At 42.5% G+C, this 24,462-nt stretch overlaps 3 protein-coding genes across 10 annotated transcripts in view; 2 read left to right on the forward strand and 1 right to left on the reverse strand.

Annotated features, from left to right (window-relative positions):
- Window positions 1–4,401: 4,401 nt before the first annotated feature.
- bag5 (BCL2 associated athanogene 5) lies at window positions 4,402–16,365 on the reverse strand. 5 transcript variants are annotated; one of them, XM_079527350.1, is made up of 5 exons: window positions 15,984–15,999; window positions 14,638–14,709; window positions 10,658–11,345; window positions 10,150–10,385; window positions 4,402–9,438 (listed from the first exon to the last, which is right to left on the reverse strand). In XM_079527350.1, exons 2-5 carry the CDS (start codon window positions 14,667–14,669, stop codon window positions 8,898–8,900), a joined length of 1,497 nt encoding a protein of 498 aa, XP_079383476.1. In that variant the 5' UTR covers window positions 14,670–14,709; window positions 15,984–15,999; the 3' UTR covers window positions 4,402–8,897. The 5 variants fall into 5 exon arrangements, with proteins under 5 accessions (XP_079383476.1, XP_079383475.1, XP_079383479.1 ...); XM_079527349.1 differs by lacking the exon at window positions 15,984–15,999 and adding an exon at window positions 15,191–15,312; XM_079527353.1 differs by lacking the exons at window positions 14,638–14,709; window positions 15,984–15,999 and adding an exon at window positions 16,345–16,365.
- coa8 (cytochrome c oxidase assembly factor 8) lies at window positions 15,387–22,659 on the forward strand. Its single transcript, XM_079527361.1, has 5 exons — window positions 15,387–15,825; window positions 18,498–18,695; window positions 21,274–21,337; window positions 21,517–21,607; window positions 22,507–22,659. The coding sequence occupies exons 1-5, from the start codon at window positions 15,691–15,693 to the stop codon at window positions 22,625–22,627; spliced, it is 609 nt and encodes a 202-aa protein (XP_079383487.1). The 5' UTR covers window positions 15,387–15,690; the 3' UTR covers window positions 22,628–22,659.
- A 1,097-nt stretch (window positions 22,660–23,756) lies between these two features.
- Window positions 23,757–24,462, forward strand: part of klc1a (kinesin light chain 1a) — a 54,460-nt gene continuing 53,754 nt past the window's right edge. For all 4 annotated transcript variants that reach the window (XM_079527344.1, XM_079527346.1, XM_079527345.1 and 1 more), the window contains exon 1: window positions 23,757–24,236. The gene's annotated coding sequence lies outside the window, so the exon portion shown is untranslated. The remainder of the gene's footprint in view (window positions 24,237–24,462) is intronic.

A 24,462-nucleotide genomic window follows, 5' to 3' on the forward strand; every position in this document is an offset into this window, starting at 1 on the left:
AATATGTGGTTATGTCATGCAGCATGGAGTGGGTTGCTGACTTTGTATAAGCTGTGTAATGGCGCAGAAGGGAGGAGGGGAGAACAGAAGTTACATAACATTCATAGAAGAGCTTTACTCTATAATAGGAGAGGAGGGGGAGAGGAGCTGTTGAACCCGTAGGGAATTAGAACGGCGAGCTGAATGGATGTTTAACCCGGGTTAAACGCCGGGACTGCAATCCAGTAATGCATCCTGCAAAATGTACTCCATCTATGATGGAGAGATGTCTGCTATTCCTGTCCTCATCTATGCCTACCCATCTAGGCCTACTCTGTCAGTCCAGAGTACTTCTACATCTACAGTCTATCTATATGCATCGAGGGGGCTATTCTCCCAGAGACTCGCTAGACATTGGGGACTAGTGGTGATTTCTGCTATCGTGAATGCGGTAAATTGCTCTGAGCGTTTATCACCTCTGTGTGACAGCTTATGCAATGGCCACGGCCTCGCTCCGGCACAATCACGTTATTGGGTGCAGGAGCCATCAATATGTGAAGGGACTAGGGAGAGCCTCGCCCTGCACTGTTCTATCCCCTCCCTGACAAGACTAGGTCAATGTCATCGACATAGAACACCGGCAGAGCTTGTTATATGGCACCCTCTGTTGGCCAAATGGGAGGTTTACTTTATCTGTCTTGCTGGTGCAACATTGGGGCTCAAGTTTTAAAGACTGTTGAGATGGCACCGTTCAGGAGGAGTATGGTCCAACCGCTAGCCCAAAATCTGAACTCTCGTAGATGTATTTATCGAGTCTGACATTCAGAAAATGTCAGAATCGATAAATACGTCTACGAGAGTTCAAATTTTGGGCTATAGTCCAAACGCCACCCTCGTCCTGTTTACAATGAAGAGTCATTAAAATGCATCTCACTGGACCTCCGTTGGGGTCGCACGCATGCACACACACACACACACACACACACACACACACACACACACACACACACACACACACACACACACACACACACACACACACACACACACACAGTGCTTCCAACTGTCACACATTGAGAGTGAGACGAATGCAAATTACACAGTTTACACGCTCTCACGCCATACCCCCTATTTCTTATATCAAAATAGTATATATAGTGTCCGCCCTGAGACTGGGAGGTCGGGGTTCATTGGTTAAATCCCCGGCCGGGTCACACCAAAGACTCTAAAAATGGGACCCATGCCTCCCTGCTTGACTAGCCGGGGTCTTTGGGCTGGATCCAGGCTACTGCTTGACAGCATTAAGGGTTGGATTGGGGGTAAGTCCCTGCGACATACTAGCATCATGTCCAGGGGGTGTACTTGTACATCAAGCTGCCTCACGCTACAGAAACAGGAGATAGGCTCCTGCCCAAGGCTACTTATACACACACACACACACACACACACACACACACACACAGTAGACCCATTGACCACTGCAGCACGCACGCAGGCACGCACACACACACACACGCCACACGCACGGGAATATAGAACTATTATTTTTGTATATAATAGTGTGTTAGAGTCATGCATGGTGTTTCAAGGAGTCCACTTTTGCAAGCTTGTAGATCTCCTATTTCCGGTTAAGAAAAAAAGAGAAGACCAAGTATAGGGCTATGGGGGATTCCGAACAACTACGTACAGCTAGACTTTTATACACTTTTGGAAGGAGTTCAAAGTGACTCATCGATAGTGACCTCAGAGTGAGAAAGGTCATCTGACCTCACACGCGGTCCGTCCATCTGTGAGCTACCCTTCCTCATAGGATCCCCTGGAGAGAATGTGAAACGTGACTGCAGTCTTGTCCCAGGCCAGGGGTGATTGAACCACATGTTATTCACCCATTTATTTGCTCTCCCAGACACTGAAATCATGTGTCCGTCTGTCTATAATCATTAATCAGTCAATTTGTTTGGCATTTCTCTAGTGTAACAATGCTTCTTGGCAATAATTTTTATACCGTTGGAAAGCCTGTTTGTTTTAGGTTATTATTTGTTTTATCTTGCCACAAGCTGGTATAATATGACTGTGCCATTTCAGTCAGATAAGTCACGAATAGATTGGACAAATATTTGTTATAGAATTGATTTCACTTGATCAATTTAAATGTCTTGTATGGAATACTTTGACATATAGCTGTACTTGTTAAATCTGAATTGTTTATTTGTTTCTTGTGATGTTTTTGTGTTCAAATGGATGTTATGTACAGTGTAATCAGGGCGTCATTGTAAAAGAGAGCTGGTTCTCAATTGACTTCCCTGAATAAATAAAGGTGAAAGAAAGAAAGAAAGAAAGAAGAAAGAAAGAAAGAATACAAGTGTGGATATAATATTTAATCTTGGTGTTCGGCTCTGCTTCATTTTGTCCCTGCTCAGCACAATTAACAACCATCATTAAATATTGAGAGCAGGGAGATAGATATACGATAACAACCCCCCATGAGGAACAGAACTAATAGCAGAGCCCACCGGTGGTGCTGGGGTGGCGATACACGACAGGAATGCATATGCATACGCAGGAAGAACGCAGACTTAGGTGAGCTTTACCCCCCAAATTGGTCAGCTGATTGCCACATCAGCGTATGACATATGGTCTTGCATAACACTGAATACGGTACACCCACATAGTGCAGCGTATTAACCTCTTGAGTATACCTGTAACCTGACTGAACTAACTCTGCAAGCTACGTTCATTTCTTGTTTCAGCTGATTATCCCTAGACCGAACTTGGGTTCATGTATGGTATACATGAACTCTGAGGGGAATAGGGTGACCAGATCCAAACTGTTCATTTGAGGGACAGACGTTTCGCTTGTGTGGGACAAGTGGGATGGAGTACCGGGTTAGCAACTTACTACTGGGGAAAGCAACTTACTACTTGAGTGCTATTTGAGTGCTATATTAAATGCCTTGATGTCATATTCGACCATAGGCCTATTGTGTATAAACTCCTCCTATTTTAACAGGCTTAAAAACACATCTTGCAGGAAGAGACAATGAGAGAGCTTTACAACAGAAGGCCAACTATTAGGGGACTAAACTATTAGGGTATTTGAACACTGATGCAATTGTCTGCCAGTCACAATGTGGGACAGGGTCTCAATTTGTGGGACGCCTGAAAAGTCTTGGAAATGAGGGACATCTGGTCACCCTAGAGGGGAAACAGTTACAGTATACATTTTATACTGTAATTGTTTCCCCTCAGAGTTAATCGAGGGGAAGGAAGAGGGTGAATAAAGAGTAACCTATAGCAACGTTTGATTTGATCGAGCATGATCATCAGACAGACACATAAAATCACCTTCTGCCAGACACATATTATCATGCTGACAGAAAGCTAACGGTTACCAACTAATAACTTACCAAGTTACCATACAGTAACCCAGACCTGAAATGTCACCCTATCACTAACATCTTACTAGGTACCTTTGTTTGGGGTGGCATTGCAAAAAGGCCTCAGCGTTACCCAGTGTTTACACAGGGAGCACAATATTGTGCTTGAAATCTCTGTAGCCCAGATTTGGTCTCCTTGTGCCAGTCTGAACTGATTCAGGTTCTGTGTGGTTCTCATTGTCTGGACAGGTTTTGTGGGATGAAATATAATATATAATATATTCTGAAACCAGAATAACTGCAACACAGACAGGGAAAAGGGCATAACATGATATATTGTCTGGCAGAAGCTCTCCCCTGTGTGTGTGTGTGTGTGTGTGTGTGTGTGTGTGTGTGTGTGTGTGTGTGTGTGTGTGTGTGTGTGTGTGTGTGTGTGTGTGTGTGTGTGTGTGTGTGTGTGTGTGTGTGTGTGTGTGTGTGTGTGTGTGTGTGTGTGTGTGTGTTATTTGTTAATATAATATAACTTGTCTTATACAATTGGGGTGGTTGTATTTTATCTCCCTGCTCTTCTATTGAGACATTTAGATTGTGTCAAATGTTTGATTGATTGATTACATTAACAGTTTGCAAATAGTATAGTAGTACGATTACACAATCGATGATGCTTAAAGGATAACACAAACAGCCCTAAGGGTTTGAATTGTTTCCATTGTGGTCCTGTCTTACCTAGAAACAGGATCTGACACAAATTTTGACATGATGGTCAAGATTCAAATTATCCCCCCAAGCATACAGGTTGGCTCTATGAGCTCAATGGAATTTTATTTAATTCATGCACCTTTTGTGATATGGCGACATTATTGTACATCTCAGCATTTTTGGCATTATTGATTGTACATCTAACATTGGGTAAAATAATTATCGTACATCTGGCAACTGGCAATCTACTTAAATCAGCCACTATACCCACACAAATGTGTACTATGATTATTCCTTGAGCAGTTTTGATTTTGATCCAGGAATAGAACACACAAACAAACCATGATTTCAAGACACGCTGTATTTATTTCGGAATGAGAAATACAAATTCAAACAAACCCAATCGTCGGAAGCATTCACACAGCAGTTGTTTTTGTACAGTTTCAGTGAGCTTTTTATACAAGCAAATCATGTCCAACTGGAAACAGCAGAAACTTGAAAGCCAGTCACAATCAATGTAGTCAAAAGGCGACTCAGGAAATCTTATATTTGATTTCTTAAAAACGAAGAAAAAAGAAGACCTTTTCCATCAGATAACACATTCCTGTTTTTACATAAATATATATAAAGGCAAACCAACCAATATTTTCAAAAGATTCCAGGTTGCTTTAAAGAAATCAACTTTGGTACTTGGAAATTAACATATATATAACATTCATTCATTTAAATGAATACATTCAACCAGAACAATTACTTGTTTTTCAGTCATCTGTAAGTGGCAGTTGACAGACTTTTAAGATTTAAGTGTTTTAGAGTTTGAGAATAGAATGAAGAACTCCCAAATGTTCTGTCAAATAAATTGGTACAGTAACCTATAAACTGACTGGGTTTGTAGAATAGAACCACCAAATGATGGGTTTGTGAGCTGCCTAAGTGGCTAGTAGAGTAGAACAACTTTAAACAGTAGCATTTGGCTGGTTGTTTTAAGTCCCCTATCTCTTCTATCTATAAATCCAGAAAATCTGTGTCTGTCCCCATTACGCCCAAATATTGAGATCATCAAACTCTTCCAAGTTGATGAGTCATACAATACATGACTGACACGACTGGCCTGCAAGTGATAATTGGTACTGACATAATACATGACCATAGCACTGTTGTGTTTAATGTTAGTTGTTGTCCTGTCAAGAGTTTAACAGTGAATCACTGTAAAACAAAACAAGGACTCCACTAATTACACGTGTATAATTGAGTATCCTCAATTACACAGAATGTAACCAATATATTTTGTATAATTTTATTTAACTTAAAAGTGATATGAGTTGCAAAACAGAATGTGAAAGAATGAAACTAATAATTGTCTTCAATAACCTTGTACCAAAATCGTTTTATCTTTAGCCCTCTATTGGCGCAGCTCTACATACATGAGACTTAAGGAATGTCTCCATGGTCTGGTACTCAGATGACCTTGGCCTACTTTTAACAAGTCTGTTCACTGAGTGTTGTAGTACCTGTGAGTGGGGTGAACAGGACATGTGGAGGTGATGACTAATACATGTCCTGGATTAGAGTTGGGTGTTATGATTTGATCTATTCCATAATTTGATTCCAGATAAATTCTCCAATTGTTATCATAGCCATTCTGCAAAAAAAAAGTGTATACATTTATTACATCATTCTTTACATTGTTATAACAAATTACAATTAGACCTATAATCAGATATGCTGAGCAATCATTGTAATGCTGTAACGCTCAACTGTATAATTAAGTGACCTTTAATGGGTGATCAACCACCAACTCACAAACCCCTTTATACAGGCATACTGTAGCTATACACACTACAATGACAGGACAAAAGAAATGTATATGGAATATAACGACTGGTGATAAATAATAAACACTATGGATATGTTTATAAAGGAAGCAACATATACAATTCTGTTATTACCAAGGTATGACTGGACTGTACATGTCATTCATACAAAAAAGGAATCGGCAATAATGTGTGTGTCTGGCTTTGTTTGGTTTCAAACCATGGGGAAGCAGAAATAATTGTTTGGTCATTTGTGTTTTCACTATCAATAGAATAGAAGTAGAAACATTTAATTTACAAGACCATTGTAGCTGATGTCCTGTTGATATGAGATGAAAAGGTTCCCCAAATCTTAGATTATAGTGATCACCGTCTCTAGCAAAATTATCAGGCTGTAACCGTAACTGTCCAATCTTAAGGGATGACTGTAATGGTCCTGCTTCAGAAAACATCCGTTCATTATATAATGTCCATGGTTACAGTCTGACTCAGCCTGGTCTTTGATCAAAACAACTATTCAGTTTACTTTTAAGCACTGCTCTTTTGAATGTGTGTATTCTTTTTTTGTACACGTTTATTACTGTTTCTTGTTTTTATATGGTTGTAAAGCCCTTCGTTAACTCTGCCAGAGAATTAGAAGGTTGTGTGGGAGGTGACTGAACTTAACAAAGCTGCAGTGACACACACGGATGCTGACCAGTACATGACTACCTTCCTTATTAAGGGTTTAACTACCAATAACTGGGAGTAAACACTGTCATTTCGATTAGCTTTTGGAATTTTGGAAAAGCAACGATACTATCAACTAGTGCAAATTTCTTACGGTGGTAATAGAAGGGTTCACCACATATAGTGCTTTCTCCTCATTCTTACGGTGGTAATAGAAGGGTTCACCACACATATAGTGCTTTCTCCTCATTCTTACGGTGGTAATAGAAGAGTTCACCACACATATAGTGCTTTCTCCTCATTCTTACGGTGGTAATAGAAGGGTTCACCACACATATAGTGCTTTCTCCTCATTCTTGTGCATTAAGACGACGAGGGTTTGCTTTTTAAATCAAAAGGTCAAAGGGGACTTTGGAAAATAAAGGCACAGAGATTAGGAACTAATTTCTCTCTATCATTCCCTTCTCTCCCTCCTTTCCCTTTTCACGTCTCCTCCCTCCACTTGCTGAGGTTAGAGTGCTCCGTCAACAGAGATCATCGTCACCGCTGGCTACTGTCGCTTATCGACTACTTCTGCCTCGCTGACGGAGCCTGCGTACGTGTTTGGTTGGCCTTAATCTGTCACTCCAACACAAACCCAGGTCTTCCTTCTTAGCGGCCTCCGAATCTAGAACATAAAAAGCAGCGACGGCGAAAAATCTAACAACTACATTTTCACGTCTTCTACCCTGACTGATTACAGCCAAGCAGAAACACACAAAGTTGCAACAAACAACACCGGAAACATACACAAATAGACAACTATACAAGCAGCACGCGCATTTATGGTCCTTTTCACTCTCATACGCCAAGGAAAGCATATTTTTATACACAAGAGTAAGATGTAGTGTCTCTGACTGACTCACTGGCTCTGTGGAGGTCACCTTGTCCTTTACACAGGTTTGAATTCAATGTTAACAAGCAACACCTCGCTGTCACAGTTCAGAGGCAAAAAGCTGTATTAAAAAAAGCTTTTACCCTGCCATTGACAGCTGTGTGCAGGGCTTGGGGTGCGTGCCACTGTAGCGAGGACAGAAGCGCTTCCAGAACAATCACGGTCATGCAGGAACAGATAGCGACCAACCATACTTCAATACTGTGTACTTATATATTCAAATTATGGATATATATATATATCCCTTTACTATTTTATCTTTCACTTTGCTGAGGAAAGCTTGAAATACAAGCATTTCATTGCCTGCAATGACTGCTAATGTAGACAATCTTACTCCTACTGTCATGTCCCCAATTGTGTTTCTATATTTAAAATGTGCTTTGGAAGAGGCCAGGTCTGGATATCACTGGGAATTGTCAATTCTCCCTCCGAAGCTATAGTTTTACCTTTGAATTTCTTTTTTGCATTTACTGTATATTTGCCGAAATGAATTGTGTTAATCATATTTGTTTTGTTAGATTTTCCAGAGAAGTGTTCACTGTTATGAACAAAACAAATCATGTCATGGTATGTATCGAGTTTTTTTCAAAGACCCCACCCAGCCTTACTAATCTAGAATTAACTTCACATCAACAATGCAAAAGTGCATCATTCTCTTCTTAAACTTTTGTATTTAACACGCATTAACTGACATTACTAGAAACTGATAGTTCAAAGTAACCGCACTGTAAAATCCATTATTTCGTACACTCCCAGTTAAATTCACACTGAGGATCTTTCTGTGTTCGCTTCAAGACGGGTGCCATCAACACGCAATCACTCTTGCGTTAAGTTATCAACAGGTGTCTGAAGAAGATGTTAAACGGATTGAATGCTTAGTGGTTTGGCAGCAGGCTTTTCAACCACACACACCAAGACAATGACGCAACAATGGCAACAAACACACATACACATACCAAAAAACTATTCAGAGTAAACCTTTTCGAAAAGCACACACAAATGTTACAAAGAACATTTATGATTCCAAATTGTATTTCAGAAAAATGTAGTTCCTTGTTGATGTCTTTGCAGGGTAGGGTGGTGCCAGCTACAAACAACAACCATGGAAGATGAAAAGCGCTGCTGCAGTGCATTCTGGGAGTTTTTAAATATATATTTACAGAAACAACCTGTGCACACTGTTGAGAGCGATTATATATATATATATACAGTATATATATATATATAATCCATTATCAACTCCTGACCATCCAGCCTTTCAGCTTGCCAAGATGACTGCTGCAACCCACAACAGTACTCCTCATTTCAGTGATCAACATGAAACTTCTGACAAAAGCAGGAGTTTCTTAGATTATCAATGTCCATATAAATCAGTACTGCCCACTTCAGTGACCAATGTTAAAACTTCATAACGTCCCATCATGTTCAGTACTCCCACTGATCTGTCTTCATGTCCAAGTAGCCAAGAATGTTTTGTGCAAACTTCACTGCCTGCTTCCGTGCCGCCTTGGTGGGCTCATCTCCTTGTGGGTCCACTGCATCCAGTGCCAGCAGCTGTTTGGTCAGCATCTCTTCCAGTAATATGTAGCTCTTGTCGTTCCGCTTGCCATCGAATCCCAAGACTTGAGCCTGGAGGTCGGACAAGCTGCCCAGCACCCGCCACACGGCCCGGTATGAGGGGAGCTCGGTGGGGCTTGGCTGCCTGCGGGTTAGCAATGCCTCACGGAGGTCCAGGAAGGTGATGACGGCTTGGACCTCCAATACAGCCCGGCGCCTGGCCTCGCGGATGCAGGGGTTCTTGGCTGTATCCACCTGGTCCAGGTGGGTGAGCACGCTCTGGAGCTCGGCTTTGGGACAGAAGAAGTCACCATTCCCGCAGTGCCTCAGGACCTCCATCCGAAGGTGGGCGACGTGGTTGCGCACAGCCTCGATCTCACGGATGGAGTCATTCTGGGCCAGGTCGTACCTTGATGACACACATACACACAGTCACACACATTATTTCAGGCATTCATACTAGATCTAAGGATCAGCAAAGTATGTGAAAACAACTTGTCAAAACTTGTAATTTCCAAACAAAAGGCTGGAAAGTGAAAACCATCTATACAGTATAGTACTTCAGGTGTAACTAAATTCTTTTTTTTTGTTTTTTTTATCCCACGATTTTGCAACCCAATTTTTCACCCAGTGTCAATTATCTAATGTAATCTTGGGCGCTACACTTCCTCTGCCAACCTGAGGAGGGCAGCGGACTGACCTCATGGTTCCTTCTATGCATGAGGAATCCAAGCTGCTTCTTTTCACCTGACAGGGGAGAGTTTCCCCGGCCGGACGTAGCACGTGGAAGGAACACGTTATTCGGACCATTTCCTTTCCCCTCCATCAGGCGCCCCGGCTGGCCAGGGGGAGGTAGTTTAGAGACCAGGATTACTGCATGTTTTTGTGAGGGTACCCTAGGGGACACGGGGAGAACATGCAAACTCCACAAAGAAAGGCCCTTTCGCCAACCCCGCCTCGGGTATGGGCACTGATGACGCGGAGGAGGGAACACGCCCCCAGCGCCCACAGCGTCCCCAGCGGGAATCGAACCCAGGACCTTCTAGCTGTGAGGCGACAGCACTACCGACTGTGCCACCGTGACCCCTGAAGGTGTAACTAAATTCTGGTGGAGACCCACCTGCGTGTGTCATCCCCCTCTCCCTCCAGGTCCAGATGTTTGAGGAGGCTGTTGATTTCCTCCACTACCTGCTTCCGGTAATTTCGGATCGCCGCGTTCCCAGAAACGTCCAGGGCATCCAACTCCACCAGGAGCTCCGTCAGTATGCGTGACAGGTGGGCACAGCTGTCCCTCCCACTCAGACCCATCAGCAGGGCTACCAGCTGGCTCCGTGCACCGCTCACCTGAACCATCACCTGTGTAGGATAGGATGAGTGGAGATAGTGGAGATTATATTTAGTTTGTGTATAGCAGAGTATATAGTATAGTTACAGTACCATTTTGTAGTTTGTAGTCAATATAAGACAGTCCACTCCCATTAGACAGTATAAAAGCTGACAAAGAGGCTTCAACGTGGATAGGTAGCATACATTTAAATTCCTCTGGAATTTAAATTCCCCCCCCGCACACACACACACACGAACCCCCCCACACACCCAGTCTCCAGACAAAGAAAGCATGTTTTGACCTGGTTGATACAGTGCACAGCCTCATGTGTATCTCCAGACAGCGGCAGGGAGAGGGTCTGCTGCCGCGTTCGCCCCTCGATGATGTCCTGGACGGCACAGAGCCGGGTCAGCGCCCGATAGCGAGCTTTGCGCAGTGGGACCCTCGCTTCGGTCTTGACCTGGGTCAGCTTCAATATAATCTCCTGCAGTGAGTCCACCAGGCCATCACTGATCTCTGCCACACCTCCAGCTCGCTGTGGTGCCACTACCCCTTCGTCAATTAGTTGGCGTGCGTTGTGACTCAGCTCCTCGATGGCCACGCGTGATGGGTGCGTGGCATTCTCCTCCAGGTATCGAAGCAAGCCCTCCACCTCCTGGGCAGCCCGCTTGCGTGCTCCCTGCAGATCACCTCGGCCCTCCGTGTCCACTTGGTCGACCTCCAGGAGCAACCTCGTCAGCTCGCGCTCCAGGCGCTTGTAGTCGCGGTCGTTCTGCAGGCCGCTAAACGTACAGACCTGAGGCCCGAGAGATGCCACCTCCCGCTGGATCTCATAAAGTCGTATCATGGCCGGGTGCTGGGGCTGGTAGCCCGCTTGGTGGTACTGCCCCATATGCATTGGATGTGGCTGCTGATGCTGCTGCTGTTCGTGCTGCTGCGGGCCGCCATGGTCCATCCTCTTCCCCCCATCAAAGGGCTTCCCAAACAGGCTGGAGGGACAAGGAAGCACAGCAGCACAAAGGATGTCAGTACAATAAACAGTAACTCAGAGCAGATCCTCATTTTAGCAAAAAGCACACCGAGAGCTCAGATGCCTTTTCCTGCGCCAACAGACTTAGCTGATTCATCCTACAATTCAGCAGCTACTCTGTCTATTTCACCAGCCCGGGGTTTTAGAAGAGGACAGGACCTCCAAATAATGGATGTGTGCCATCCAAAACGGTTGGCAGAATAGAGCAATTTTCCAGCTACAAGATTTAGCAGCGTATAGGCTGATGGCCGGTGTTAATTCCCCACCCTGATTAGATCAGTGCCCATGGGATGCAATACGTTTCACACATTAGTGTACAAACTGTACATGAAGGCACAAAACTGTAGCCTAGTTCTCCTGCTGGTCATGTTTGTATTAGTGTGCCAGCTTATAGCCTGCAGGTCAAACTGTGTGACACACACCAGCTGTAGAATCAGTTTAATCACAGAGAATAATCAATGCACAACAATTAGACTTGGTGACACTGGTGTCAGTGGTATGGATGCAATATTGATAAATGTACACTGTTTCACAGTACAGACACACTGTATGGCAGAGAGGAATTCAGTGTCTTTGCCTTTTGTCTTTTGTTGAACAATAGTCTGACCGGCTCGTCTGTGGTTAGACTACAGTGAAAGCTAACAAACAACCCATCTTTCATAGAGAGAATATCCATCCACTCAGGCCACTCATTAAAGCATGCCCTACAAACAGGCTAAACTAATTAGACTAAACTACACAGGGGAGGATTTGGGGATGTTAGACCCGTTTCAACAGCCATCGTGTGACTAAGTGGTTTGTACATGACGTGACAAACCGTTAATACACAATCTTCTTACTTGAACACTGATGATGAAATGGCTACATCATATCAATATCATCATATAATTTACATTCCTGTAAATTATCTAATCAATGCAACTGTAGATCTCCTTTGTAAAGGTTGTCAAGCATCTGACTAGAGGTTAGAACAACTCAAACAAGCAAGTAGGTTTTATTTAGGTTGACTTACGCACTCATACCCTATCTAAACACTCCACTGTCCACATCAGCTGCATATGTCAAAACAGTCAAAAATGGCTAATATATTGGCCAGAACATCGGTCGGTCCCATCCATCAAGCTGTAACTGACATTTCAAGTTGACCAACAGAAATACAATATACAACCCACCTACCCTGACCTACTTCTTACCCACCCAGTGGAAAAAAACAAGAACATATTCCAAGCACACATTACCAGTTACCAGTCAAAAGATAGTCCTAATTTAAAATGCATTAAATTTGCCTCAAGCAATGAACTCCATTTGCAATTTATCACTACTTGCAAAACAAAATACTTTGAACTAGTTCTTCTGCTTTATTTGGCTAAATGGGGACCCCCCCCCCCCCCCCCCCCCACCCAAAAGAAAAATCACAAAATGTGCACGCATGCTGCACGAGTGTGCATGTGTGAAAGCTCCTCCCAACACTATCGGCTTCCATGGCTAGGGGAAACACTGACACTGAGAGGAAAAGACAATACTTATGCCATTATTGCAATATTAAAAATCAATAGACAATATCCAAGTCTTATATCATATCGATATATTGCCCAGCCCTTCTAAGAAGAAGCACAGTCAATGACCCATTGACTCTGTAGGCAGCAGTGGCTCAGGGGTAGAGTGGCTGGTAGGGCAGCTGGATGGGAACCGTGAGGTTACCAGTTTGATCCCGGGCTCCCCCAGAGTTAGTGTCGAAGTGTCTTTGAACAAGACGCTGAACTAATTGCTCCCGATGTGCAGGTTGGTGCCTTAAATGGTTTCCTCTGCCACCTGTGTATGATTGTGAATGTAATGCATCTATGTAAAGCGCCTTGGATAAAGGCGCTATATAAATGGACCATTTACTCATGGTTGTGTGTAGTAGGATGTAATTCCACCCATGAAGACATTCATTTAATTATCATGTGACTAGTGAGTGACTATTTGACGACCCCAATGCCATTAGGAGTTGTGTAAATGCACTGTGCTTAGTAAAACATATTTTGATCTGATAGTGTGTTCTAATCATCACCTGTGCTGTAGTGTATCCACCAGGAATGTTGTTGTTTTTTTACTTATTTTTTAGAACAACCTATAAATCTCAGTATCACAGCTTTTGGGAAAACAACCTTGTCAGAGCAGGAAATCTATGGAAGAAAGACATGTGCACCCACAAATAAATTAAAGCACATTAACTATAGCCGTGGGTTAAATGACAAAACAGAGGAGAGTGGTTGTTTTTTCCTCTCCTTTCTACAAAACAGTTGTCAGACGAGAGTTAGCATCACAAGACAGTCATCAGACAAGAGAACAGCAAGTTAGCTACGGATGAAGTGACTGTTGCATATTTATAAAGCCACCACAGCTCTGGTACATAGCCTTAAGGACTTCCTAAGGGGGAAGTCCTTAAGGCTATGGACCAGAGCTACTGCCACCACTGCCCACCACTGCCACCAGTGACCCAGAATAAACCATTTGTATGCATGTATATGATCAATACCGTTTAAAAGAATTGAAAGGATTATGCATCAACATTCCCTGCCTAAAGTACATTATGTAACAGGGAGACAGGGACGTGCATATCCAGAGTGAGGTGGTTAAATCTGTGCACTGTGCAGAGTTCAGAAAACACCATATATGTTAAGTGTTAAGACAAATCCTCTGGCCAGACAGACAAGCCAATTATGTCTTAATCGTGACTCTTTGATGCTCGATAGAAAGCCAAAAAAACATGCCCAGCACCAGGCAGTAGTGTGGCGATGTAGCCCAAAGGGATTGGGCGGAAGACGGGTGCTACTTCCATGCGTGAGTCACACTGCACAAATATACGATGATGATGATGATGATCCGAGAGTAAAACGAAAGGCACACCTCCGTTTAAAACCCTTTTTCCCCCGATTCCAAACTAAACCTCACCACCGCGCATAGAGACAGCGTTGCGCATTATGTCATCGTGTGGCAGATGTTACGAGGCAGGCTGCCTTGCTGGTTCTATATCAATCTACAAGATGCAGCATGCACATTCACACCCTTCCCCGAAGACAGATCGCATACAGTAGCGACATACCATTCAACCTCACACTCACGTTGCGTACCAACTGTACATGCCATACCACCATCTGTGTGTGTGTGGGTGTGTGCGCCAGTTGCTAGGTTGCTGTGTGCTGTGTACTGTACAGTAACAACAAGCGACACCGCCTTCCCCAAAAACGCGCACCATTATTTCTCACCTTTTCAAAACTCCAAAGACATTCGCGCACATCTCTACAGATGACTGTTTCCATCAGACAGAGACCGGGTACCTATAGAGACATGAAGCCACCAGATGAGATGGACAACAGTTCCAGCAGCAGCTCCGTGGGTGTGCGTTTCAGACAGCGGTCCAAGTGTGTTGTGTTCTGAATGGATGCGGACGGGTTGGCGTGTCGCCCCTCCCTCCCACGGACCCACTGGGCTGGTTCTTACTGAGTCTGCTCCCAACGGTCGGGTGGGAACTTCACAACTGACGTTTAACGACACCGCTACATATTTACGTTTACGGTGAAACATTAAACCATTGATGGACCGAACCAAATAAAGGATCCGTTTTAATAGTACCCACACAGTCCAGTTCTGTGGGTTGTACTTGTATTGTCTTAACGTTATCCCAGCTGTTAGCTCAGCTAACTGTGGTGAGAGCAGAATGACCTGATGTGTTTGAGTGATCACCACATTATTTTACACATCTCCAACTTGTTAAAAACCTAAGACCTGTATATATATCATAAGATGTAATTGTTTTACCTGCATAACCAGCGCACAGCCATCTGGATTGTTGTTGTTGAGAGCCGCTCACCTCAGACTCGAGCTAAACATTAGCCTCTAGGCTACAGTTCTCACTTCTCACTGCTAAGGGAGCACTTTACGTTATCTTTAAACTAACACGGAGTTTCTATGGGCTTTGTCATGGGATCAAACTAACACAGGGTTTCTAAAGTCCCCAGTTCTGTTTTATGATACGGGCACCATTGCCACATTGTCAACTTGCGAAGCAGTTGACAACGCGCACAACATTTATAGGATGGGGTTGATACTATAGACATATGAATCTACAATTGGACAATCGATCGCGGTCGCGGAAGATAGTTATCATGTAATAACAACAAGATACTATAGTTTGTTTTGGTCGTTCAACATTTTATGCGCGGAGTCACGTGACAACACGCCTTGCAGAAGGACACTGACACCACGGTGTGACTAAAACAGAGACGTCGCACTGTGTTTAAATAATCGATTTATTTACGATGCTTTGTAAAACAGCGGTATGTTTTTTACGAAAGTCATACTGTCCTTGTGGTGCACATGGATCATTGTTATCGGCACTCATCAGTCGTCAGTGCAGTTCCCAATCCCAACAACAGACCAAAGCAGCCCCAAAGGTTAGTGGTGTAACTGTAAAGAACACGACTCACTAATATTTGTTTCATGCGTCGTTTATACCTTATTCATAAGCCATATGTAATTCGTTATACGACGGTGTCGCATACCTTTCATGGGTCGTTTATACCTTATTCATGATAAACCAGATTGCACTTACTTTGTTATACGGCGTCGCATGCCTAAATGACCAGAGCTACAACAAGCTCAAAACTATAGCCTTGTAGAGTAGAGGTAGAGCTGCTATATTTTTAGGTGCACACGTCGTACGACGGTGTTGCTTGAATGAAAACATGGAGCAGGTTAGCCGCAATTTGCAACTCTAGATTTTTTTTAATAATGTGGTGAATCTAGAGTTGCAATACCCTCCATTGACTCACCACCCATCCAATTTGCGTTTGCGATCTGCTTGTCTTTGCAAATTTGCAAATTGCGGATAGGAGCAGGTTGAGTCGTCATAAAAGAAGGATCAACAAGGCCTGGCATAAAATAACTTTAAAATCGATGTTATTACCATCTACCTGCCTGCCGTGGTGTCGCTACGTGTTGAATTCAAAAGTGCTGTCTTTGTGTCTTGAAGTTCAGTCTGCACGTCGTAGAGTCTGTTTACACATTGATAAGCTGCTTTCTTTGCATCATCAGCTGCCTAGTTACACCACACCACGTGATCGATGTCCCAAACATTGTGTAACAGAGTTGAAGCATTTGCAAAACTAAAATTGTGAAGAATAGATTAATAATTTGACCCTTGTGCTACCAAATCAGCCCACAGGGGGTTGCCACTATACAGGTACACAATCGTATTTTGATCTAAAATTGTATCTAGAATTGGGCATCGATTTCATCCAAACTTTGCACAAATATTGCCCATGGGTCTGGGCTTTGAACAGCCTTTCAATTTGCATACAATCATTGACCTGTCTGCCCATGCATGGCATGCACCATCTGCAGGGAAAGTTAACAGCTTTTACTTAGGTTCCTCTGCGTCAGTGAGGACCTGAGCTGGTGGTCATATCATGTTGGCTGTGGCACAGTTGTTAGGTGGCGAGACAATGGCTAACTGCTTGGTACGTTGGTATGGAAAGATGCTCTATTCAAAACTGCAAGCCAGCCCAAGGCTCTAGCCTGGGTTCCAGCCTAAATCGCTGCATTCCGTGAATCTGTTTTGTCACTCGCTACTCAGACAAAAAAGATTCACGGAACGTAGCGATTCAGGCTGGAACCCAGGCTCCCAAGGCTCTACTCTACAGAATGTGGTTAAAACGGCAAAGCACATCACCAGGACTGTGCTGCCAGTCTGGGACCTGTCATGCTGGCTTTCTCAATCACCTTCAACAAAGGTCATTGCAAATAGAAGGAATGTGTTTGCATCAACCTGTATCATGTGCCATACACTGCCTTCAGCAGGGGGACGAGAACCAGAAGCTGACAGGAAGTCCAGTATCCAGTTGCACATGTTGGCCAGATCTCTGACTATCCACAACTATTGTGTTGAGTGTTGAGGTTTGACCTGTAGTTTAGTCCACATTCACAGTTTCACACACTACAGTTCCCCTCCAGGTGAGAAAGTAGTGTGAACTTAGAGCCATGGCAATTGCATCATCAGTAGATCTATTTTCATATAATTTCATATAATATGACAGAGGTTGATAAATAAATTGTACTCACTCATATTGAGTGATTCCACATATCTGTCTGGTTATCTTGTTAATTGCTTTCATCAGTGAGTGCTATTCAATCTATGGTGCAAAGGGTAGGGTAATGGCACCTTAGGTCTTACCAGATGGCCTTGGGCATCTCGCTAGCCTGTCACTTGATATGTCACGGAGACAAACTGCCAAAGGCGCCGGAGGGAGGGGTAATTTGGGGGGGGGGGGGGGCGATGCCTGGTCTATTTATTTATTTTTCCCGACCAGCGCTGGTGCATGCCATGGTCTAGCACCGTTTCCATTTAGCTGCCCAATTGTTGTTGACTTGTTGTGTATTGGCTGCATACGTGCAGTAAAGTCTGCAGTTGCTCTAAAGCCCTAACCACACCAAACGGTTGCAAGGAGTTGCATGGTGAGTGGTGACCCTTTGGTGTGGTTTGGGCCATTGAATTCCATGCGTTGAATCACTTGGTACGATGTGCGCCAACGTGCAACAGGACATATCACACCGCTGGGACAACGCAAAAAAAACGTCTCGACCCTTTGGTGTGGTTAGGGCTTTAGTCTCAACTTGATCAAGGTGTCAGACGGGCTAATACACAACAATGTGAATCATGACGTCCGTCCCCCCCTAAAATACTGTCCCGCACTTTTTACATCCTGATGGAACCCCTGCAAACAGCTCCCGGGTCCCCTACTTCTCTTTCTAACAACTCTGCATAATAATGCTTTCTTACAGTCTAGGACAGTGGTGGCACTGGATGTTGTATGTTGGAAGTTGAAATCTGATGTGTCAAGTTGATACTGAAAAACTTGACTCAGGGTTTTCCGTACCGATTCACTGCAGTTTTTATTCAACCTTTTTTTATTTTACAAGGTTCATTACATTTATATTTAAATGTCTTTATCACTACCAGAGACCTGACTAAGAAAGTAGCTCATGACAATTGACAAACATAAACCTTGCTGGCAAATAACAACAGTGTCTCGTCCATCTTCCCTTTTCTTTTCCTTTTTTTGCACAGAGATCCACTTTCCGGCCTGCACCTGACTCCACACATGACTGGATTGGTCCACCAGACCTTGTGTCAAACCTTCGGCCAATCGTGTATTGCATCCCAGAGAATGAGACAGAGTTGGAGAAATGTTTGAGAAACTTGAGGCAGGAGACAGAGGATTGGAACCATGAGTTCTGGACCAAACAGAACATTACCTTTAGAAAGGTTTGTACAGTATTGTAGCTGTGTTTCTGTGTAGATCAGTGGGGTTAAATTCCCATGTAATTCTGTGAGTATAGAACATGTGCAACAAAAACACTGCTAGGGTTATCATTTAAATTCCCTATGTACTGTACAGTAGATCAGTTTTAAATTAACAGTGCCTTGGGCTGCGGCTGGTCTATTCTTCCAGACTCTATTGGCAGGTATCCAGACCGAAACTTTGGTTTGGAGTAGTTTTTGCTAGTGGTCTGGCCTTTGGAATTACTCTTGGTTTTGGTGTCTGTAAGTACTCGTTATTTATACAGTACCCCTAGGAATGGTTTCCAAAGTGATTCAGTAGATGTTTATGGAGATGTACTGAGAGGACCTGATGTCAGCTGGCAGTGCTAAAGCTTATTTGAATACTACATAAATTCAAAAGCCATGATTTTGCCTGTTTTGGAATGGTTTCACTTTCAGTAGAAAAACAAACACAACTAGAAAAAGTGCCCTTCTGGGCACAGGTCTCCACCAGGAGGATAGGACTGTGTGAGATGTTTGGCAAAATGTTTAGGAGTAATATAAACATGTTTGCCTTTGATGGCAATTGGATGATTTGAGGCATTTTGTTCCAATTTTTTTTTTTGCAAAAATCAACCTGTTGGTGGCGCTATAACAGGCCAATGTGAAAAGGGTGGGATATATTCCTCAGCCTAGTAAGAAAATGTGTGAAAGATTTCACGTAAATTGCATGCAGTGTTCATGATTTGAGGCTTTTGTTCAAAACGGGGCAATCTTGCAAACTGTGAAAGCCAATTATAGCCAATTAGGATGGAATATGAAATATCGGACAGATCCGACTTGAGCACATGACCATAGAGATACTGTGTAACGATTTGTGAGATTTTTGGACAGAATCTGGAGGAGTAATATCAAAAAATGTGTTTTACAAAAGTCGGCCTCCTGGTGGCGCTATAAAAGACAGATGCGGAAAATGCAGGTCAAAGGTTTGTCCTTGGCCTCTAGGGAGTGTGCATGCAACGTTTCACGCAGATCGGTGCAGTTTTAGGTAAAACATGTGAAAAGCTGCCTCATGGTGGCGCTATAACAGGCCGTTCTGGAAAATGCGGGGCAGAGGTTCATCGTTGGCATCCAGGGAGTGTGTGTGCAAAGTTTGGCATCGACCGGGTTAACGGTGCCGGAGATTAGCTGGTAACGGACGGACGGAAGGACACACGGACACACGGACACACGGACGGACACACACACACACGGACGGAGTGCAAAACATACTCTCTCCCCATGCCTTCGGCCTGGTGGAGACAATAAAAGAGTACATAAAATAGAAGAAACTAACAAAAATAAAATATGTATATTTTTTATGGAGATGTACTGAGGACCTGGTGTCAGCTGGTAGTGCTAAAGCTGTGCTTATTTAAATATCATTTCACAAGCCATACTTTTGTGTATAATGTGAGAGTAAATCATGATGTTCTTTTAATGTGTTCTATAATAACGACTAGAGGGATTGTAGTGGAAATCCCAATCTTACAGTGGAGTAAAATTATATACATCATCCGCGATCACTCAGTGTCGAGTATGATGGTCCTTATTGTGGGTCCTGAAAAGTCCAATTCTGGAAACGCATACAAAATTATATGCATTTTGATATACAACAAGACACAAGTGCTGTATATGGAGACCTAAAACTCAGTTTTTATTCTTTGAGTTACCAATTACCTCACCCTGAGGGATTAATGGATAGTTTCATTCTGGTAAAGTATGATGCAATAGGCAGCACAACAACGAACGTGTTTTGGCCAACGGCCTTCGTCAGCGTTGTATGCTTTAAACAATGGAAGTGTCACTTTTATACTGTCCGTCGGTGCGACACCATCCCCTGTCCGGGTCAATACAAACAACATACAACCAGCTGAACCCAAAAGTGCAAACACAATTAATGTACATATTCATCAACAGCAAAAGTAATGTTTATCCTTACGATTTAGAAAATTCATAAGGCACTAACTGCCAGTATCAGAAACTGTTATTCAATATTACAGATACAACATACATCACACAATATTAATCACACAATATTATAATATTAATATAATATACATAATATAAGAGGCCGGATGCGTTTTTATATCTGTGGGCAGTTAAGGTGTGTTGAGTGAGGATACATTTTTCCTAGTTTATCTCAATCCCTGCAGATTAAGTAGCAACTACTCTCAAAACTAGGAACATAACAACTGTATTTATAGTTGATAATATCACTATTGGCAAAGAAATTAAATTATGTCACACAGCCACAGTGGAACTTGTGAAACTATTAAAGGAATTTATTGGTATGTGTGCGATTGTTCCTGTTCTGTTCATGAGAAACAGTTTGGTGTTTTCTCCAGCAGAGGGCAGCAGGGCACAAGTAAACATACTCTCAAACGATCACTTAATACTAATAGTCACATTTTCATAAAGAGATTAAGTTTCTTTTTAGTTTTATTTTAGAATTATATCTATAATATTATGATCTGAAAAAAGACACCTAATTTAATTTTGATTATATACCCTAAGAGTATTGTTTGTTTTTGTCTTTTAGGAGAAGGATGCATATATGACCTCTATGTTGAAGGCACACGGCTTGTCTCAGCGTGATGAGCAAGGTGAGGAGGCATAATATTCCACACTGTTAATATCTGATTTCTTAAAATCAAACACAACCGAGAAACAATTTTTACAATTTATAATTAAGATGCGACTTACAGTAAGCAAGGAAAACACAAGGTAATATATCAAATTGCATTAAGTTGCATTAATTGCTTTGCCTCTTCCCACCTCTCAGGACGAAAGAGAACACTGAACAGTGAAGAAATGGCTGTGTTTTACAAAAGCTTTCTGGACAATAACATAATAAGACATTCAAATTATAACAAGTAAGTTTAGTTTTTACTTCTGTTTTTACTGCGCAGCTCTGCTATCCTTTTATGTGTCTGTCCAGAGCAAATCTTAAACCACTGTACTGATCAGGATCAGATTTATTGTACACACTTGGGATGATATACCTCCACAAATGTTGTTTCACATATGTTTGATACTATTACCTTTTAAAATAATTGTATAATGGAAGTCAATGGTGCTTGGATCAGGCTGAAAGCCAAATTTGTCATACATCCTACAGTACATACTACATACAGTAGGTGACATCATAGATACTTCATAGATGATTGATGTCACAGACTGGCCACATGAATTTTTGAAATACACACTGAAGCCACGTCATTCCCATGTGGATCCCGAGATCCACATGATTAATTTTTGAGGATTGATTCCCCTACACTGTAGGGGAATCGACCCTACCTACTGTAGGGCCTACAGAAGATTGCATTGCTGGGGTGACTTTATTATGCAAATGAAAACATGCAAGCTCTATGGCTTAAGGCCAGACTGCAGCAATGCAACTCGTCGCAACTAAGGCCAATCTACACCAATTAAACTCCTTACAACTGCCTTCAGGGATAATGGTTACAAGTAGTTGCATGTTGCAAGGAGTTGCATTGGTGTGGACTGACCAGACTCAGTCTATATGCTCTCCAAAGTCACAATGTTTCAGTATAATTATTATATTTATCTGAGAATATGTACAGCTGAGCTTCCAGAAAAGTGACTGGCAATCGGGTGGAGTAGCAATATATTTTTTATCTCTGTCCATTGTTTATCATATTCTTCAAGAGCAGATTAATGTCTTAAGGCTAGTAATGACACTTTAATTAACTTTTTTTTAATACATTCATTCTTTTGTCTCCCCCCCCCTCCCCCCCTTTCCAACGACCAGGGAATGGTACAAACGAAACTTCACCATCACCTTGTACATGGCCCGAGTGGTTCTTCACAGTATATGGAGGAATATCACAGAGAGACTACGTGTAAAGAAAAAGAACACTCCTGCCACATGATAATAATAAATATAATATTCGCCCACCTTCCGAATCCCAACCTATCCATTCATTGTCTTTTTCTTGTATAGCTACTAATGTATTACTTTTATTTACTTACTGTGAAGTCAACGGCAAGAGGCAAGCCTAGATGGAAACAACATTTTATCTTTTGTGTTTACCCAGGGTAGATTAGCTGAGCATTGATGTTCTTCTTCAGCAAACACCCTACTACGCACTTGTACACACTACACAGTCAAATAAGTCTTCGGCGCTAATTTATCGAACTTTGTAACTCCATTTGTAACTCTTGAGTGTACAAATGGAACCAATTGGACCTTCAGAATTAAATGAATACATGATTTTACACTGTACTCACATCCACACATGGGAATAGGCCCATACCATCCACAGTCCTACTATGGCCACTAAGCAGTTGGCCCCAATTTAACTTTACTTTGTGTATTGAAGGAGGGGAGTGTTGTTCATTCACTTCCCCACCCAATTTTACATTTTACAACCACTGAATGGTGGTTGTTGTGACATTGTGCCTGTGGTTTCAACTGGTTTGTTATGAGACTGGACAGGAAAAGGAACTATTTGATTATACAGCCAATGTCATTATAACACAACCAAACCCACACAGATATAAACTAACTAATGGCTCTGATCACATGAGCATGTATATAAGAGATAATTAAATAGGAACCATTAAAAAAAGTTACTTGGCTCAAAATACGATTAATTAAAAAGATTAACTCTCACCACCACTCCTTTAATCTGTGCGATGACATCATTATCAAGGGAGGGTAGAGTTTAGATCCCATAACTCCAAGGTATGGTCGCGATTTCATTGGCCAGTTGAGTTGTCAGGCAAATGCTTGACGATTGACAAGTTCAACTGTTCAACACAGCAAATATAGCCATAAATAATTGTTGTGTACTCATTACAATGGCAAAGGATGTCTGTTTACACTGAGTGTAAACTCTGATATTATTTAAATTGCTTAAAAAATAAATCCTGTGTCAACACTAGTGATTTCCGTGAAAACAGCCTGGCCAATCACAGCTTAATGTTCCTCCGGGCCATGGGGTGCTCTGTACTATACCGGGCAACGCCATTTTCACTCATCGCACAGTCAGCGGCAGCCCACTGAGCCCAGTGGATATATATTGGATAATAAGCGAGCTGTCATCTTCGTGGGTACTACTGGGTTACGGGTAGCCTGTTCAACTTTAGTTTTCAGTCAAAATGAAGACGTTTACGAGTTAGTTTGAACGAGATGTTCCCGTCATGGAAGTAGCAGAGGTGTACTCTCTCTATGGGGGTCTTTAATTCACCCATTGATAGAGTAAGGAGGGTATGTAGCTATGTAGCTTAGCTGCTCATCATTAACGCTCCCTAAATGCAGCAAAACCTGGATCAATCCTTCTCACAGAAAGACAACCTTCTTCCAGGATATTGTTCTATATCGTGCTGACGTCGGATTCTTTGGCCGTATTGACAAACAGTGCCAGTCAGAAGAAGACTGGCAACACCAACAAAAACAGACATATTTAACAGAAGAGTTGAGGATCAGAAACCCAACGTTTACATTCTACCTCGGCAACGGATGTCCTAAAAGGAACGGTAAGACTGGCTCTGTCTATTTGCTGGACTTTTGGTGCATTTCTAACAAGAAAAAAAGGTATAAATTATTATTTGGTCTCACGCAAATGTCACTGTGTCTGCCCACGGGCGTGGGGTTAATTACACAATAATGATGTTATTATCACGAACCTGTGCCTGCCTGCATTGTGGCATTGATTTGTAAACATGTATTTGGGTAATTAGACTACAACACCCGTATGTTACC

The sequence above is a fragment of the Electrona antarctica genome (genome assembly GCF_951216825.1).
Source record: "Electrona antarctica genome assembly, chromosome: 18".
NCBI lineage: Eukaryota > Metazoa > Chordata > Actinopteri > Myctophiformes > Myctophidae > Electrona > Electrona antarctica.